Source organism: Aethalodelphis obliquidens, unplaced genomic scaffold (assembly GCF_003676395.1).
Source record: "Aethalodelphis obliquidens isolate GAN/ISIS:26980383/991018 unplaced genomic scaffold, ASM367639v1 scaffold73, whole genome shotgun sequence".
Classification (NCBI taxonomy): Eukaryota; Metazoa; Chordata; class Mammalia; order Artiodactyla; family Delphinidae; genus Aethalodelphis; species Aethalodelphis obliquidens.
In genome coordinates, this window is record NW_020838017.1 from 408913 (window position 1) to 428017 (window position 19105).

The 19105-nt window shown below is 36.1% G+C and overlaps 1 protein-coding gene across 1 annotated transcript in view; it reads left to right on the forward strand.

Moving 5' to 3' along the window:
* Positions 1 to 19105, forward strand: part of RYR2 (ryanodine receptor 2) — a 509874-nt gene that overhangs the window by 58621 nt on the left and 432148 nt on the right. The window contains exon 4 of the mRNA XM_027091861.1: positions 18095 to 18111. Within this exon, the coding sequence (XP_026947662.1) occupies positions 18095 to 18111 (17 nt within the window). The remainder of the gene's footprint in view (positions 1 to 18094; positions 18112 to 19105) is intronic.

Below are 19105 nucleotides of genomic sequence, written 5' to 3' on the forward strand. Positions count from 1 at the left end.
GTATATTAAGTGGCTTATTATTTGTATTACTATTTAGGAGACTATATACAAAGATAACCTTGACTGTCCTTTCTGTCTTTTGGTTTAGCTGTTTCTGGGAGAATTGTAGAACCCTGTCCCTTTTGACTGGCTTGTAACCACTTGACTATCGGTGCCTTGTTGTTAGACAATTAGTAGCTTGAACCAAGAAAAAAAAGTAAAATTAAACCAATATTTGTCCCTTATATCCTGCTTTTTGGAGGAAATTCGTAATTTTGGTAATTCTGATTGGTATCATTCATTCACTTTACGTCATATGTTTTCCTCATTATTATAGGTAATTGGTAGTTTTCTATAATTTCAATTACAACTGATGCTTTAAGTATCTATAAAATTTACAATGTAATATTATAAATATTACTTATTATGAACGTCAGTCAGTTGTAATCATTCATTTATTTAATGCAAACTTTGAACATTTATAAGATATACTTTATAAGGCTCTGTGGATAGAAAGATGAATAATAGGTGATTTTTGTCATCAATGGATTCACAGTCTCATGTAGGAATAGAAGGAAAATTATAGTGCAGTGTGATGTGTGTTATCATGGAAGTGTAGATATAGTGTTAGCACAAGGAAGGGACTGGGTTTGTGGAACTTGGCATTCCTTTGACTGTTCTTTGGACTTGCTACATCATTTCTAAGACAAGAAGAAATAATATTAAAACTATTAATATAAAAATCACTTAAAATTTTTCTCCAAGGAACAACTTGGTCTCATTAGACTATTCTTTAGAATTCTATTAGAAACTAGTACTTGCCAGGAGGACTCTGCATAATATGTCCAGAGATAGTCCTAATATGATTTTTATGTTTCAATTTACTGAAATGGTTTATTATTTTATAGGAAATTCTAAGAGTGTTTCATATTTCTAAATTATATACTGTCTTGTAATTACAAAATACCACTGTGACTTAATTATTAATAGAGAGGTACATCAGACTCAGACATGTTCAGTTTTTATGAAAAATGAAGTTATAGAATATAGAGTATTATTATACAGTGTACCATTCTTCTAATAAAACCTCTGCTTTTTTAAAGCATGTACTCTGAGAGTATTCAAAAATGCATCAGGAAGTAACCAGCTAAATTTACTGGTAAATGAGGTGTTTTTTTTAAAAAAAAATACATTTTTTAAACATTGAAGCACCACAGATGAGTTTTTAAAAAATACATTTATCAAACATTGAAGTACCAATTTCAGGCAAGTAATTGCATTTAAGATCATTTTGTATAAATGCAAGAGTAGAAGTTGTAGTTCAAGAAGTTGTGTGCTGTTTTCCATGGTGGTTAAGCATACAGATTCTAGAGCAAACTCCTTGAGTTAAATTCTTGGTAATCTTAGGAAAGCTGCTTAATGTTTCTGTACCTCAGTTTTCTCATCTATAAAGTGGGGGAAAAAATAGTGTCCCCTTCATAGTGTTGTTGTGAGAATCTAATAAGTCCATATAATTAATGTGTATAGAACATTCATGGCACACAGGAAGCACTATAGCTACGCTGTTATCTTATTATCGTGTTTGCTTTGGGAATGCACATGTTTGCTCCAGACCAAATATTTGGTCCAAATATTAAAATCATATTTGGCCCAAGTATTAAAAAACATATTTGGTCCAAATATTAAAAGCAAAACAAACAAACAGCAATAAAATCCCCAGTTACCTCAAGGCTCCAGAGAGTTGACCAAAAGCAGACATATTCTGGAGAGGAGCCAGACCTGGAAAATGGAATTAGTTCCAATGACTTTTATATTTTTTAAGGCTTTTAGCCTGGAGGCTGACAGAAGTCAGTGCTGTGTGGTAGCGAAAACTCTAAAAGAACATGCACAGTCTCTCTGAAGACAGAAAGTCAAGGAGTGATCCTGGAAAAGAGAAATCCAGAGAGAGGGAGCCCCACATTCTGTGCATACACTCTGCTCAAGTGTCTGGCTGATGCTTAGCCACGTGTATGGGGGGCAGGTGTGAATTCAGTTACCACTGCTAAGGGCAGCACTGCACTGAGGTTTGCACTGCCACCAAGCATGTTGCAGTTTGTGGTTTGAGTCCCACCAAGTTGATTGCTTGTTAAAGCAAATACAATCCACGTTCTTCAGTGGTATATAGCAGAATCCAGAATCTCAACAATATAAAAGGACAGGATACAATTCACAATTGCTTAAAATATATAGAAACATGCAAATGTGACCCAATCTCAAGGGAGACGACTACCAAGAACAACCTGGAGATGATCTCACCAGACAAGGATTTAAAGCAGCCATTATGGCTGTGTTCAATGAAATCAAGGAAAATATGTCTACTATGAACAAAAAGATTAAAAAAACTCAATGTATAAAAATTATTCAAAGAAACAAAATGGAATTTCTAACACCTGAAAACTACAGTATCTGAAAAGTTCACATAGCTAGTAAGTGGTAGAACTAGGGTACGAATTTATCTCCATTGGGCTCTGAAGTCTATGCTTTTAAGCTCTTTACTGTGGAGTATCCATGTAATAAGAGGAGAGCAGTGGGAGGGCCTAAGGGGATGTCACTAATAAAGCAGTGGGAAGAAGAGGAGGACTCCATGGAAGGCTGTGGGAAGGTGCAATCTGGGAGATAAGAGGAAAACTAGGAGAAGATAGTTACAGAAGCCATGTGTATTAGTTTCTATGGCTGCTGTAATAAATTACTCCAAGCCTGATGGCTTAAAACACCATGAACTTATTATCTTAAAGTTCTTGAGGTAAGAATTCTAAAACTTGGGCTTCCCTGGTGGCGCAGTGGTTGAGAGTCCGCCTGCCGATGCAGGGGACGCGGGTTCGTGCCCCGGTCCAGGAAGATCCCACATGCCGCAGAGCGGCTGGGCCCGTACGCCATGGCTGCTGAGCCTGCGCATCCGGAGCCTGTGCTCCACAACAGGAGAGGCCACAACAGTGAGAGGCCCGCGTACCGCAAAAAAAAAAAAAAAAAAAAAGAATTCTAAAACTTAGTCTCAATGGGCTAAAATCAGGGTTTTGGCAGGACTGCATTAATTATGGTGGCTCTAGGGAGGAATCTATTTCCTTGCCTTTTCTGGCTTATATTTTTGGCTGGTGGCCCATGTTCCATCTTCAAAGCCAGCAACATACTATCATGTTACATATTCACAGGCTCTGTGGAATAGGATGTGGATGGTTTTGGGGTGCCACTATTTGGCCTACTACATCATGGAAGTATAGAGTTTCAGTCAGATGTTGTTGACAACATCAGATGAAAATCAGAGAAATCTAGTTGAATAAGGACTGAAAAGTGTACTTTGGTTTGACAGGAGCCTGGTTTTCCTGCAAACCAATCAATATTATTTTCAATCTATCTTATATATACATACTAATCCATAGATTCACACATATTTTACATTGAAAAGACTCTATTCTCTAAGGAGTTTTCGGTATTTATTGGTTACTCCAAAAGTGGTGCTCAGTATTTCTTTTATACTTATATTTAAATATATTTAATATTCTTTTATATTCTTATTCTTCTGGTATTTTGGTTCATGTTCACTACATCTAAAAGACTTCTTTGTTCATGCTTTTGGGCGGATAGGCCAAGGATCGAAAATGAAGAGTGAATGTTGCATCCGCCCTGGTTGCGTTTTATTTTCATACTGATATTTTTCCATTTGCTTTCCCTTCATTAAAGTGAATGGGGGTGGTGTGGAGGAAAAAGGAAGGGTTGGCAAACCTTGCTGTGAATCGTATAATATAGGTTGTATTCTGTACATTATTAAAAATAGGTTTCTCAGATGGCTGGGCGAATGATTCACTGGGGAAAACATTGAAGTTTACTTAAACACTTGATACTGTTCATCCGTTTTCAAATATGTTACTGCTCTACGCAGTCTAAGTCTCCATTGAAATACAGAATCAAACAATTAGGATATAAAATTGTGATTACACTTTTAAATACTCTCGGGGCAGTAGATATCTGCCTCTGAAGAGACCAGGGCCAAAGACTGAATGGGGCTACTTTTTAATAAAGAAAAATAATACCACACTCACAATTTTTGTTTTTGTGTCAGCAAGATTCCTGCCTAGACTATAGTAAGGAATCAGTAAATTTTATGTATTGATAATGTTAAAAGTCATTAGTGACACGTAAAGCACAAGCAACAAAATAAAAACAGGTGGGACTACAACAAACTAAACAGCTTCTGCACAGCAATAGAAACAACAAAGTGAAAAGACAACCTATGGGATGGGAAACATATTTGCAAACCATATTATGTGATAAGGGGTTAATATCCCAAATATATAAAGAGCTCATGCAACTCAATAGCAAAAACCAAATCATCAGATTAAAAATGGACTAAAGACCTGAATAGACATTTTTCCAAAGAAGATGTATGAAAGGCCAACAGGTACGTGAAAAGATGCTCAACATCACTAGTCATTAGGGAAATGCAAGTCAAAACCACAGTGAAATATCACCTCATACCAGTAATGGCCATCACCAAAAAGACAAAATATAACAAATACTGGCGAGGTTGTGGAGAAAAGGGAATCCTTGTGCACTGTTGGTGGGATTGTAAACTGGTACAGCTGCTATGGGAAACAGTATGGGGATCTTCAAAAATTAAATACAGAACTACCGCATGATCCAGCAATTTCACTTCTGGGAGTATATCCAGAGGAAATGAAAACACTAACTCGAAAAGATATCTGCACCTCCATGTTCATAGCAGAATTGTGATAGCCAAGACACGGAAACTGCCTAAGTGTCCATTGATGGATGAATGGATAAAGAAATTGTGGAATATCTGTATAGTGGAATATTATTCAGCCATAAAAAATGAGTAAATCCTAACATTTGTGACAACATGGATGGACCTTGAGCATATAATGTTAGGTGAAGTAAGACAGAGAAAGACAAAAACCATATGATCTTACTTATTTGTGGAATCTAAAACAACAACAACAACAAAAACAAACTCATAGAAAAAGAGATCAGATTTGTGGTTACCAGAGGTGGAGAGAGGAGGAATTGGAGGAAAGCAGTCAGAAGGTACAGACTTCCAGTTGTAAGATAAATAAGTACTACGGATATAATATACAGTATGATGACTATAGTTAGCACTGCTGTATGATATACAGGAAAGTTGTAAAGAGAGTAGATCCTAAGAGTTCTCATCACAAAGAAAAAATGTTTTTTTCCCCTTTTTAAAAATTTATTTGTTTTTATTTTTGACTGTGTTGGGTCTTCGTTGCTGTGCGTGAGCTTTCTCTAGTTGTGGCGAGCAGGGGCTACTCTTCGTTGCAGTGTGCGGGCTTCTCATTGACATGGCTTCTCTTGTTGCGGAGCACGGGCTCTAGGTGCACAGGCTCAGTAGTTGTGGCTCATGGGCTTAGTTGCTCCGCAGCGTGTGGGATCCTCCCGGTCCAGGGCTCGAACCTGTGTCCCCTGTGTTGGCAAGCAGATTCTTAACCATTGCGCCACCAGGGAAGCCCTTTTTCCCTTTTTTTGCTTTCTCTTTTTATTTTATCTACATGAGAGGATGGATGCTAACTAAAATTATTGTGGTAATCATTTCACAATATACATACGTAGGTCAAATCATTATGCCGTACACCCTAAACTTACACCATGATGTATGTCAATTATATCTCAGTAAAACTGGGAAGAAGTAATTAGGGCCTGTCATGCATGCAATATAAAAATACACTTAAATTCCCCTTGAAGTTTAAATTCCAGAACCATGTCAATCTTCTATTTTCATAACAGTAATAGAGTATAAAATGAAAGTACCTTCTTCATAATCCTTTTTTTCCCCTGAAGATAATGACAGCTAAGATTGGCTTATATCCATCTAGAACATCATGTATAAAAAAATATTTTTCCATAAACAGGATCATATTACAGACTATTGTATCATCTTCTACAATTTAATCATATATGGTTAAAAAATATAAGGACACAGAAAGTCCAAAGGAAGAGAATCCAGGTTCAATTGAGCAGGGCTCCGGCTCAGATTTTCTATAATTCTCTTGACTCCGTTCTCTCTGTTTGTTTGGTTCTTAGGCGAGTCTCCCTCATGATTACAATAGGGCTGTACCATCATATCATGTGATGATGTCCAACTTCAGCAGCATCTCTAGGCACACAAAGCAGCTGCCTTTCTTTGCTTTTGTTCATGAGCGTAAGAAGATTTTCCTAGAAACCTCCTGGTAGACTTCTCCTATGCCCACTGTCACATACTCATTGCCCAGATTATTTACCAGCAAGGGAAAATGTGGCTAACACAACTGGCTCAGAGCATGGGGAGGGAGGGAAGAAAGGCTACCTCTACAAAACTGGATTTTTTGGGGGAGAAAGAGGAGGGTTATATTTGTAAATGAACATTGGACGATTCCTAACGTTCTTTGCTACGATATAGAGCAGACGTGGAGTTGGTACCCTTAAGCCTTATTTGGAAGTATTTATTTAGATTTGAGATCCTCCAGGTTCTTAAGCCAAACTAGATCTAGCAAGTTAAATCCTTACCTAGGAATAGAAATCAAAGTCTATGCTCAGTGGTCTTTGAAGCTGGGAAATGGAAAACCCACGTCTCTTCTCCACCCAACTGATTCATGCAGTATTCATTCCACGAAAGTGTATTGAGTTGCTATTGTGAATTCTGGGCTGGTGATACAGGGATAAATAAGAAGGCATCCTTCCTCTTGAGGAATTTAGTGATCTAATAGTGGAAAGAAAAGGTAGACATATCAATGAATGTGAGTGAAGTGTGCTTTTGATAGTAAACAGTCCAGTGAGAGTACAGAGGGGGGAGCTCTTCAGTACTTTCCTACCACTACCTCCCCCATATGAAGGCACACATCCTATCATAAATGGCTGAGGTCCTCTACAGATAAAAACAGTGAAAAGTTTAATGGATTAGTCTGTTTATATTGTAGGCAAGATTATGTTACTAGCTATTTATGTCGAAACTGAAATTCCCAATTATCTACTAATAACTTAACATTTTAGTTCAAGAGGCTGGGTTCTATTTGCCTTGCTGTTCGCGAACATCCCTAGTAAAGCACAAATACTGCTTTTTGGGAATGGGGCTCTGAAGCTAATAAATTAACACATTTACTGACTGGGTGTGTTCGTTAGCCAGCATCCTGTCTAAAGCCTGTGTACGTAATCATGTACCTGTCTTTAATCTGTGAAACTGGTGCAGTGATTTAGAAGGTGAATGGGATTATTATCTCCTAAAGGGCATATAGCTAAAAATATTCACTGAGCAACAACTATTTATTTTCCACTTAGGTGAATGTGGACGTTTGTCTGTGGTTGAGATATGCATCCTCTATTTGTAGACCTTTTCTGTTTTATTGTCTTTCTCTCTAGAAAGACTACTTCCTACTCTGAAGCTAAGTATACTACATATTGCTATGTATTTGAAAGATGTGGTTTCCAGAGACACCAGCACCAAACTCAATAAGGAGGTCAATTTAATCAACATGTAATTTAATCACCATGCCACCAGCATTATGCACTGTTTTAGATTATGACTCTTGAATGTGTAGATTATTTTATTCTATTAGTATCATTCAATTTGAACATCTTCCTCAGATTTTTTGCTATTTAAAATAAAAAATATTTTTCACTTGTAAATGTTTGATAGCAAATGAGTCAGATAGTGAATTTATGTGCTAGACTGTTCCTGAATTTACCAGTGATTTAAAGATATTCGTAACCTATTGAGCCAAACAGCCTCTATTTTTATTCTCTTAAAGTAAACTGTATTTTTTAAAAACAGTCTAATTTGACAGAATACATCCTCTTTCACTACTTTTTATCAAATACCAGTTCCCCTTATTTCCCCGACCCCCTCACTAGCACTGTTTCTTACCTTGCTTGAGTTCTCTCCAAAGCATTTCTTTCCTTCTGACATACTATATATTTCTGTTTTTATTTGTATTTTTAAATAAGCTGTCTATCCGCATTAGAGTGTAAATCCCATGAGTGCAAAGTTTTTGATCTGTTGTGTTCACTGGCTTTACCAGTAACACCTAGGACAAAGCATGAGATGAACTAGATACTGAGGAAATATTTGCTGACTTGAGGGATTGCAAAATAGAAGATATAAACCAAAAATTAAGGGGCTGAAAAGTGCCCCAAATTCTGTGTCTGCTACTATGGTGACAGTTTTGAACCTAAGTATAGAACATTGACTGTTCAGTGCAGCTGTTTTTCACCTTTCCCTTCGCTATTGCGAGAGAAGAGAAACATATTCAGAAGGGAAAATGAGAAAATAACCTTTTGGGGTTAGATAGCCATGCATCCTTGTTTGTCTGGCATAGTTCAGGTTAACACCTGTCACAGCTTAATTCCTATTATCCCCCTTTCACTGTCCGTAGTGCCCCAGTCTGGGTGAGAAACTAAATGGCCATCCCCAGTCATGGTACCTTGGCGAATCATATAAAAGTTTCAGACGTGTTCCCCAGAAAAAATACAGGTAATTTCTACACGTACAAAATCTTTCATATACTTTGAGATTTGAGGACTTAAAAGGAATCTAAGCCACTCTTTTGACTTGTAGCCATCACTCTCAGAATCTATACTTTTTTGCAACTAATCTCAGAGCTGTGAGAGAAAGACGAAGTCCACTGGGATCTGTATAACTTCGAGACCAGATGGAACATTCTGACAGCGTGAGGTCAGTACTGGAGGTATGACCGGATGTGACTTCTCTGACTTCTGAGATAATGGTGATGCCATTAGCTCTAAGACCCCAACAGAGCTGTGGTCGAGTTCTTTACTGGAACAAGAAACCTTAGAACTGTCCTTAGACCATTGACAGAGTAGTACAGAGAGCACCACACCCAGGGCACACAGAATGGGCTCCATATTGTAGTGCACTGATTTCCATAGTTCTGGAGACAGTGAGCCTGGTGTGAGATAAAAAGAACCTATTGAAATGGTTACGTGATCTGACATGAGAGAAAAGTGTCCCAATGAGATTAGACAGTGCAGACAGATTGAGAGAGAGAGAGAGAGAGAGAGGAGAGAGGGAGAGAGGGGGAGAGAGAGAGAGAGAGAGAGAGAGAGAGAGAGAGAGAGAGAAGTGATAAATCACAGCAGAGACAACAAAAGAAGCAACGTTAGGCCAGCAAAATTTAATACTTCATAAGCTGGAGTTACTTGCATTTGTTCACTCTACAGATGTACCATGAGTAACTTATGTTCCAACCTCTGTGTAGGAGAAATGGTGAGGGAGAGCCTGAGGGGCTAGGGATGTTTCTTCCAGGACAGAACATAAGTGGAATCTGTGCATTATAATATAAACTATAAATTTTGGGGGGAAGTGAAGGATTAAAAATAAGATTCTAGGGGCAAAGGTAAAAACTGAGATTCACACCCATGGCCTTGAGATTTTGTTTTGTTTTCTTTCTAACGGTATTAGTGTGTATAACAGTTATGAGTAGGAAAATGGTTTGTATCATGTATTTGATCATGAGATATAGTCCCTATACTTCCAAAATGGATTTGAGGTGAATGCTACATAGTTATTTCAATTCAGTAAATTTGTAGTCAGTTTCACCATAAGGAGTTTTTGGTTCTTTGGAAAACTATTCAAGAATTGCTTAGGAAGAAATCTGTGCACCAGGGGATTCAGCCAATAATTAGATCGCCCTTATGGTGTTTTCTCAAGCACTGTTTTGATAATGGCTTCTTTCTAGGTTGAACTGTTGAACAACTGTTCCCTGAGCAGACTGTTCCTAATTTAATTGTTGCTAAGTGAACAATCAGTTGTCATGAAGGAACTTAAGCTTTAGTTTTTCTTCATGTCTAGCTTTAGTTAGTTTTTCATTCTGTCCATTCTCTATCCAAATTGGACTCACTCCCTGAATATGCTCTATTTTCCCCAGATACATTACTCATATTCTTAACCACACTAATTCCTCAACTTAGAATTCTGAGCCATTCAAAAGTTTACCCTTTCCTTCTATGCTTATGTCCAAGAAGGTATGCTCCTTGAATTTTTTCATAATCCTCTCTGCCAGAAATAATATTTCTACTCGTGGATCCGTATCACCGGGTTTTTAAGTTTTTCTACATTTCTCTCATTTTATAATTATTTGGTATGTATTATATATAATTTATTTACATTAGAATATGTTTTTTTAGAGCAGTTTGAGATTTACAGAAAACTGTCTGAAAAAGTCCCATAACCTTTCCCCTCCCCTACATCCTTTATTATTATAATACCTTGCATTAGTGTGATATATTTGTTATAATTGACATTATCACATTATATCATTATAATTGACATTATCACATTATCACTCAGAGCTCATAGTTTACATTAGGACAGATATTGACAAATCATTATCATTCAGATTTCATAGTTTACGTTAGGGTTCACTCTTTGTGCTCTACATTCTAAAAGTTTTGACAAATACATGATGTCATGTATCCACCATTACTGGTATTGTACAGAATAGTTTCATTGCCCTAAAAGTCCCGTGTGCTTCACCTCTTCATGCCTCCCTCCCTTCTAACCACGGATCTTTTTACTGTCTCTCCATAGTTTTGCATTTTCCATAATGGCATATACTTAGAATCATACAGTATGCAGCCTTCTTATTCTGGCTTTTTTCACATAGTGATATGCATTTAAGCTTTCTCTATGCCTTTTCCTAGCTTGATAGCTTGTTTCTTTTTATTACTGAGTAATATTCCATTGCCCAGTTGTACAGCAGTTTGTTTATCCATTTACCTATTGAAGAATATCTTGGTGACTTCTAAGCTTTGGCAATTATGAATAAAGCTGTTATAAACGCACGTGCAGGTTTTCATGTAGACATAAGCTCCCAGCTCCTTTGGGTAAATACCAAGGAAAGAGATTGCTTGGTCATATGTTAAGAGTATGTTTACTTTTGTAAGAGACTGCCAAACCGACTTTGAAAGTGTCTGTAGCATGTGGCATTCCAAGAATGAATGAGAGTTCCAGTTGCTCCACATCCTCATCAGCATTTGGTGGTGTCAGTTTTTGGATTTTAGCCATTCTCACAGTTGTGTAAATGGTAACTTATTGTTATTTTAATTTGCAATCTCCTGATGACATATGATGTAGACCATCTTTACATATGCTTATTTGCCATAGTGTCTTTTTTTGTGAGGTGTCTATTGAGATCTTTTGCCAAATTTTAAATTGGGTTGTTTATGTTCATATTGTTAAGTTTTTAAAATTGAAGTATAGCTGATTTACAATGTATTAATTTCTGCTGTACAGCAAAGTGATTCAGTTACATACATATGTATATATGTATTCTTTATCATATTCTTTTCCATTATGGTTTATCCCAGGATATTGAATATAGTTTCCTGTGCTATACAGTGGCACATTGTTATTTATCCATTCTGTATATAATAGTTTGCATCTGCTCGTCCCAAGCTCCCAGGTTATCCCTCCTCCATCCTCCTTCCCCCTTGGCAACCACAAGGCTGTTCTCTATGTCCGTGAGTCTGTTTAGTAGATAAGTTCATTAGTGTCATGTTTTAGGTTCCACACATAAGTGATATCATATGGTATCTGTCTTTCTCTTTCTGACTTGACTTTACTTAGTATGATATTCTCTAGGTCCATCTATGTTGTTGCAAATGGCATTAGGTCATTCTTTTTTGTGGGTGAGTAGTAGTCCGTTGTATATCATATTGTTGAGAGTTAAGAGTTCTTTGTATATTCTGACTACCAGTATTTTATCATATATGTGTTTTACAAAGATTTTCTCCCAGTTGTGGGTTGACTTTTAATTCAGCTAACAGTGTTTTTCACAGAGCAGAAGACTTAATTTTCATGAAGTTCAACTTAACAATTTTCCTTTTATGGATCATGCTTTTGGTGTTGTACCTAAAAAGTCATTGCTAAACCCAAGATCACCCAGATTTTCTCCTATGTTATCTTCTAGGAGTTTTATAGATTTGTGTGTTATATTTAGGTCTGTGATCCATTTTGAACTCATTTTTGTGGCAGGTTTAAGATCTGTCTAGATTCTTTTTTTTTTTTTTAACATCTTTACTGAAGTATAATCGCTTTACAATGTTTTGTTAGTTTCTGCTCTGTAACAAAGTGAATCAGCTACATGTATACATATATCCCCATATCTCCTCCCTCTTGCCTCTCCCTCCCACCCTCCCTATCCGATCCCTCTAGGTGGTCACAAAGCACCGAGCTGATCTCCCTGTGCTATGCGGCTGCTTCCCACTAGCTATCTATTTTACATTTGGTAGAGTATATATGTCAGTGCTACTGTCTCACTTCGTTCCAGCTTACCCATCCCCCTCCCCATGTCCTTAAGTGCATTCTGTACATCTGCATCTTTATTCCTGTCCCATCCCTAAGTTCATTAGAACCATTTTTAAAAAATATTTTAGACTCCATATATATGTGTTGGTGTACGATATTTGTTTTTATCTTTCTGACTTCACTCTGTACGACAGACTCTAGGTCCATCCAGCTCACTACAAATAATTCAATTTCGTTACTTTTTATGGCCGAGTAATATTCCGTTGTATATATGTGCCGCATCTTCTTTATCCATTCTTCTGTCAACGGACACCTAGGTTGCTTCCATGTCCAGGCTATTGCAAATAGCGCTGCAGTGAACTTTGTGGTACATGACTCTTTTTGAATTATGGTTTTCTCAGGGTATATGCCCAGTAGTGGGATTGCTGGGTCGTATGATAGTTCTTTTTTTAGTTTTTTAAGGAACCTCCATACTGTTCTTCATAGTGGCTGTATCAATTTACATTCCCACTAACAGTGCAAGAAGGTTCCCTTTTCTCCACACCCTCTCCAGCATTTATTGTTTCTAAATTTTTTTGATGATGGCCATTCTGACTGGTAAGTGGTGATATTTCATTGTAGTTCTGATTTGCATTTCTGTAATGCTGTTGAGCATCTTTCATGTGTTTGTTGGCAATTTGTATATCTTCTTTGGAGAAATGTCTGTTTAGGTCTTCTGGCCATTTTTGGATTGGGTTGTTTGTCTTTTTGTTATTGAGCTGCATGAGCTGCTTATAAATTTTGGAGATTAATCCTTGTAAATTTCGGAGATTAAACTAAAATTGAAGTATCATATGATCCAGCAATTCCAGTTTCAGCTATTTATCCAAAGGACATGAAAGCACTAACTTGGAAAGATATATGCCCCCCCCATATTTATCACAGCATTATTTTCAGTAGTCAAGATGTGGAAGCAACCTAAGTGTATATCAGTGGATGCATGGGTAAAAAAATGTGGTATATACATACAATGGAATATTGTACAGCCGTTAAAGGAATAAATCGGGCTTCCCTGGTGGCGCAGTGGTTGAGAGTCCGCCTGCCGATGCAGGGGACACGGGTTCGTGCCCTGGTCCGGGAAGATCCCACATGCCGCGGAGCGGCTGGGCCCATGAGCCATGGCCGCTGAGCCTGCGTGTCTGGAGCCTGTGCTCCGCAACGGGAGAGGCCACAACAGTGAGAGTCCCGTGTACCGCAAAAACAAACAAACAAACAAACAAAAAAACTAAAAAGTGAATTTAGTAAAGTTAGAACTCAGTATAAATTGTCAGTTACATTTCTATATATTAGCAAAAAGCAAACATAAAATTAAAATTTCTAAGTGAGTCTACTTATATTGGTACAATACAACATCATGTACCTAGGAATAATTGTCATGAAAGATACATAAACCTTTCCATAGAAAATCGAAAAGCATTTTGAAGGAAATTAAAGGTGACCTAAAAAAAAGAGGGATATACAGTGTTGGAAGCCTGAATATTATGAAGATGGCAGCTATCTCCAAATTGATCTGTCGATCAATGCAATCTCAATCAAGATGCCAGCAGGTTTTCTTTTTGTGTGCATGAAAATTTATGTCTATTCTGAACATTATGGGAAATAGAGAGGGTCAATATTAACAAATATAATATTGAAGAAAAGAACAAAGTTGGGGCCTTTGGCTACCAGATATCAAAACTTATTTTGATGGAACAGTGGTTAGGATAGTATGTTATTAGCACAGGCGTAGAAAAATAGGCCAAAATAGAAGAGAGTTCATAAATACCTCCACATGTCAGTAACTTGATTTATGACGGAGGTGGCAATGCAGTACAGTGGAGGCAAGAATTATCTTTTTGTAAATGGTGCAAGGTCAACTGAACAGCTGAATGAGGGGGAAAATGAATCTGAATTCCCTCCCTAGCACCATATACCCAGAAAACCAATACCAAACAGATTGAGGTCTCAGGTAAGAGTTAAGATAATACATTTTCTCAGAAATAATGTAGGAGGATCTTTTCAGGGCAAAAAGCACCAGCAATGAAGGAAAAGATGGAGAAATTGTACCAAAACCAAGAATGTCTGTCATCAGAGTTACCATTAAGAGATGGAAAAGACAGGACACAGACTGGGAGAGAATACTTGAAAAATATAAGCAATTCTGGGAAATCAGTACGAACAAAAATAGACAACCTAATAGTAAAAAATGGGTAAAAGACTTGAACAAATACTTCTTAACAGCAGATAAATTCAAAATATCCAAAGCATACGGAAAAATGCTTCATCACAGTAGGCTTCAGAGAAATGCAGATGGAAACTGTGATGAGGTATTACTACACACCCACCAGAAGATCTAAAATTTAAAAGACTAGAAGTATTGTCAAGATGTGAAGCAAGTGAAACTCATACACTCCTGATGAGAGTTAAATGTGTACCACTGCTTTAGATATATTTTTCTGAATTTGTATTTATTAAAAATGTGGGCCCTCCAAATCATAGTTTTACTTTTAGGAAATTGAAACGACTTCATTATGTTTTGAATCCTGGAACACAGTGTGCAGATTTTTCAAGTTTTCCCCCCTAATCTTAATAATAAACAACATGTATGGTGGAGAATTACTTATAGGGTAGAGTAGATTTTGTTTTTCACTTTTCTCTAATTTATTATTTTAAAAACTTAGCAGGGTAATGGATTGTAGGTATGTATTAAATATTTCAATTACTTATGTTATGACTTGATATTAAAAACGTTATATTTATGTTGAATGTTTTATTGTTGTGTTGTAATTATCTAGAAATTTATCTATGTGAAAAACCAGACATGCTATTTGAATAACTGAAACTAAATAACATGTTCGATATCATAAGAATCTCTAGGTTCATTTTACATTCTCTTATCTTGATGTTAACACATTGTATTAGGTGGCACTTACCATGAGAAATAGGCTGGTGAATAATTCTAAATTAAATAGAGACTAAAAATCTGAAACAAAAGAGAAAAAAGATGACGTATCTTGTTTTTGGCATACATAGTAGAGCTTAGGAGAGTGGGGATTTCAAGTTAAAGACGCAATTTCAAGATGAAGCTCCATCCTTTTTTTCCAACAACTTTGTTGTTGTTGTTGAGGAAAGTGTGTAACACATTTATATGTCGTTTGTTTCCTCATGTATAAAATGCAGTCAGTAAGATTACATGTAAAGTGTTCAGCTCAAAGCCTGGCACATAGTAACTCCTTACTGTATGACCTATAGATTTAATAATAATAACATTCTTTACCTTAAACAGTAAAATAAGCAACTTGGAAGAAGCAACCAAACTCATTTTTATAGGTATGGAATAGTTCATGTTTTGTGCCCTAATTTATAACTTCTATATTAATTAAATATATTTACAATTATTAAAATATACTAATTAAATGTACATATTAAAACATGAATACAAAAATGGAGATGTCATGTCATATGATATAATTTATAATTAATTACTTTTGCATTATGTTCTTAACTTCTGTCCTCTCTGCTTAGTCAAGTTGCTATTTAAATGACTGTTTTATTTTCCTTAATGGAAATTGTGTTTTTATTTGAAAATAAATTTGCTCATTTGTTGGTCTTAAAATATTTAATGCTGTTTCCTACAGATGGTAAAATATTTATCTTCTCTAAATTAATGGAATCAGTATGTTTTTTAAAAATCCCACATACTTGGATAAAAAATTATTGGAATAAGTACTCATTTGTCTTACATGCTTTATGGATTTGGTAACTGTTTAAACTATAAAATTGGTCACGTTCATTGTGAGCTTTATATTTCCTTTCCTTGATTAGCTTCATATAAATCATTCTCTTCTTCACTGTTTGTAGGCATTTAATTAAATAATTCTTGATAACATTCATAAGAGATGTGTCATGAAATTGCTCTGCATCGCTTATGCATAATTACAGCTTTATTGTACTTTATCAGTCTTTTAACTCTGTGGACCATTTGTCTTGTCTTCTGTGTTTAGCTGAAAATTCACTCCCAGCACATGCTGTTGCTAAGCCTTTCTTTGGATATTTGGATACTGAATCTGTTATATTATTGCTAATTCTTGCTGCTTAAAAAAGTTTCACTTTTGTAATATAGATCATTAAAGAGCTTCTGTTACTAATACTAGGAACTATGACTCTTGATTACAATTTCTCTTTCTTCTAGGAAATTGCCACAACACTTTGTCTTTGCACTGATGCAAGTGTGTGTGTGTGTGTGTGGGTATATTTAACATTTTGATGTGAAAATAATGATGGGATAATAGAATGTCTTTGTTAATCATTGAAAAAGCATGGCATATCCTGGTTTCCTGATAAACATGAAAGGGAAATCATTTCACATTTCCTTAAGTTATTTTTCATGGAAGAGAATAAATATAAGAATTTGTCCTTTTAAAGGTAGAAAAGTGAATGATAATTATATTATACTGGACATGACTAAATTGTTTCCCTGTGCCCCAGGATCTAAAGAAATAGATTCATCACTTTAATAGGTTCATGCTTAAAATGAGGACTTGAGCTTTGGGTAACAGCTAAATATCTTGAAAACTTACAGTGAAAACCAGGGCTTTCCATTCATTAAAGTATTCTTTCTTAAATAACAATGTGTAAATTCAGAGGTTGGGGGTAGGCTTAGAAGAGATTTTTCTGAAGACTAAATAAATTATTGACGAAGCCAAAATGCTCTGTTGTAAGTAATCTGTTGAATCTATTGAATCTCACTGGGCCTTCAGAACAATCCCACCTGTGTATTTAGGTTGATATTTTTATATCACTTTATAGCATTTAAAAAGTAATCACAATGTATATGCATCTTACGCACATTTCCTTCTTGAAGCTTGTTAATAAGGAGTGGAGATTCTTAGTTATGGCGAAGTAACATGAGCTTTGGACCTGATTAATGAATTTTCTAAAGAAAAAAGAATTGCAAGTAAACGTAAATGCATGAAGAGTCTGAAGCAGACCTCAAGTTTCACTGATCCCCAATCATATGTGCTAAAGAAGGGAGGTTGATTATGGAAACTTACCTTGGAGAGAGAGTATATCCCTCAGTGTTGAGATTTTTAAATTCTGATTGATTTGCTAGGAATCTTAGGGCCTTGTAGAGGCAGTCGTTGACATATGGCTTTTTATTCTGTTTTACACTTTGGATATAATTATATTCACTTAATTTTTAAAGAGTCGTATGAGACTAACATGCATTCATTAATAACTACATTTTAAACAATACTTGGATTCTGATGCAGTTTCAGAATTATTTGACAGAGCATGCCTTTTGTTATACTGTGAACATTTATATAATGCTGGAAAGATTGGGCTAAGAGAAATTTTACTTCTATTTCATCAGAGATTTATACTTAGATGCCGTATTTCTAAACTGATCTTTTTCGTTAAATACATTTTTATAGTTAGAGGAGAATAGTAGTTCCTAAATCAAAGGCCTGTAGGTTTGAGAATTAGGTAAATGTTCACGTTTGCTTTTGAATATACTAGATTATTGTTATTTCATGTACCTGGTACATATTCAGCCTAATGCCTTTTGAAGTTCTGATTACTAAATTAATTGAAAACGTTTGTGTGTTCGAGGAGATTAAATGTTATTAATTAAAAGTTTGGATACTGTTTCGGATCCTTCAGAATTGGAAGTAGGTTTTGGTGCAGGGACCACATTTCAGTTTATTTAAATGACAGTAATTAAAACCTTGCTAGCTACTTATTTGTTTGCCTGTTACTATTTTGACTTTTTCTTTCCACAGAAAGTTGATGTGAAAAAATGGGTATGTGTTTCCACGTATTTACAAAGAGATCGTGATGTAAATGGGTGCATGTTTGCTGTTGCCTCTAATCTTTTTGTTTTGCTTCCTAGTGTGGCTGGTACTATGAGTATTCAAAATAACTGCTCTGTTGTAGGCAACACGTATTTTACCAGTCTCCAGTTAGAACCTTTAGAAGTTTCTAGTTTTCTTCTTCTGAAATGGAATCTACTAAAATATTCTCTATCCCTGGAACGTTATAGTCTCTGTGTAATCGGCTTTATCGTTATGATAGGCTTCTGGTCCATGAGAAGGCTTTTATTATTAATATTGTGTATCTTTTACCGAAAAATCTCGACTGTTTAATCTTAGAATCCTACTGCTTAGCTCTCGTATTTTCCCATGTGCTATAGAAAAGGGCTTTATACATATTCATACAATCTTAAAAAGTGAAGGTGAATGAGAAAATATCACAAAGAAAGTTAACCGCTGCAGGATTCTGGAGGCTAATTTGGAGACCAACAGTGTGACAAAGTGATATGGCCAAATTATGTTACTATTCTTGGTCTCAGTTTCTTCAACTGTTGAGAGAGAGGGGGGGAGGGAGGGAGGGAGGGGACAGAGGGAAAGGGAAAGATCCTTCCAATTCTGAACTCCTTTTAATGCTGAATGGAAATTAGAGTTTCACCAACATTGATATTCCTGATCCACTTTGTGTGCAAAACAGTGAGGCCCTTCATGTTGTGTTGTTTTGTTCGTATTTGCCCTGTGACTTACTATGGTGAATCAGCTAATACTGGCTTACTTGATGACTTCATTTTACTTTCATTATATTCCCTCATTCTGGGATGCAGTTACCCTGAGGCAACATCTTGAGACTTCTGCTGTCTTTTCAGTAGCCTTTCACTTGTGTTTCCCAAACACAACTGCCCTGTTTCCTAAACTTCTTTCAGCCCTTTATACTTAAAGTTTTGTTTATTAAATTTACCATTTCCATTATGATGACACCCATGTATGG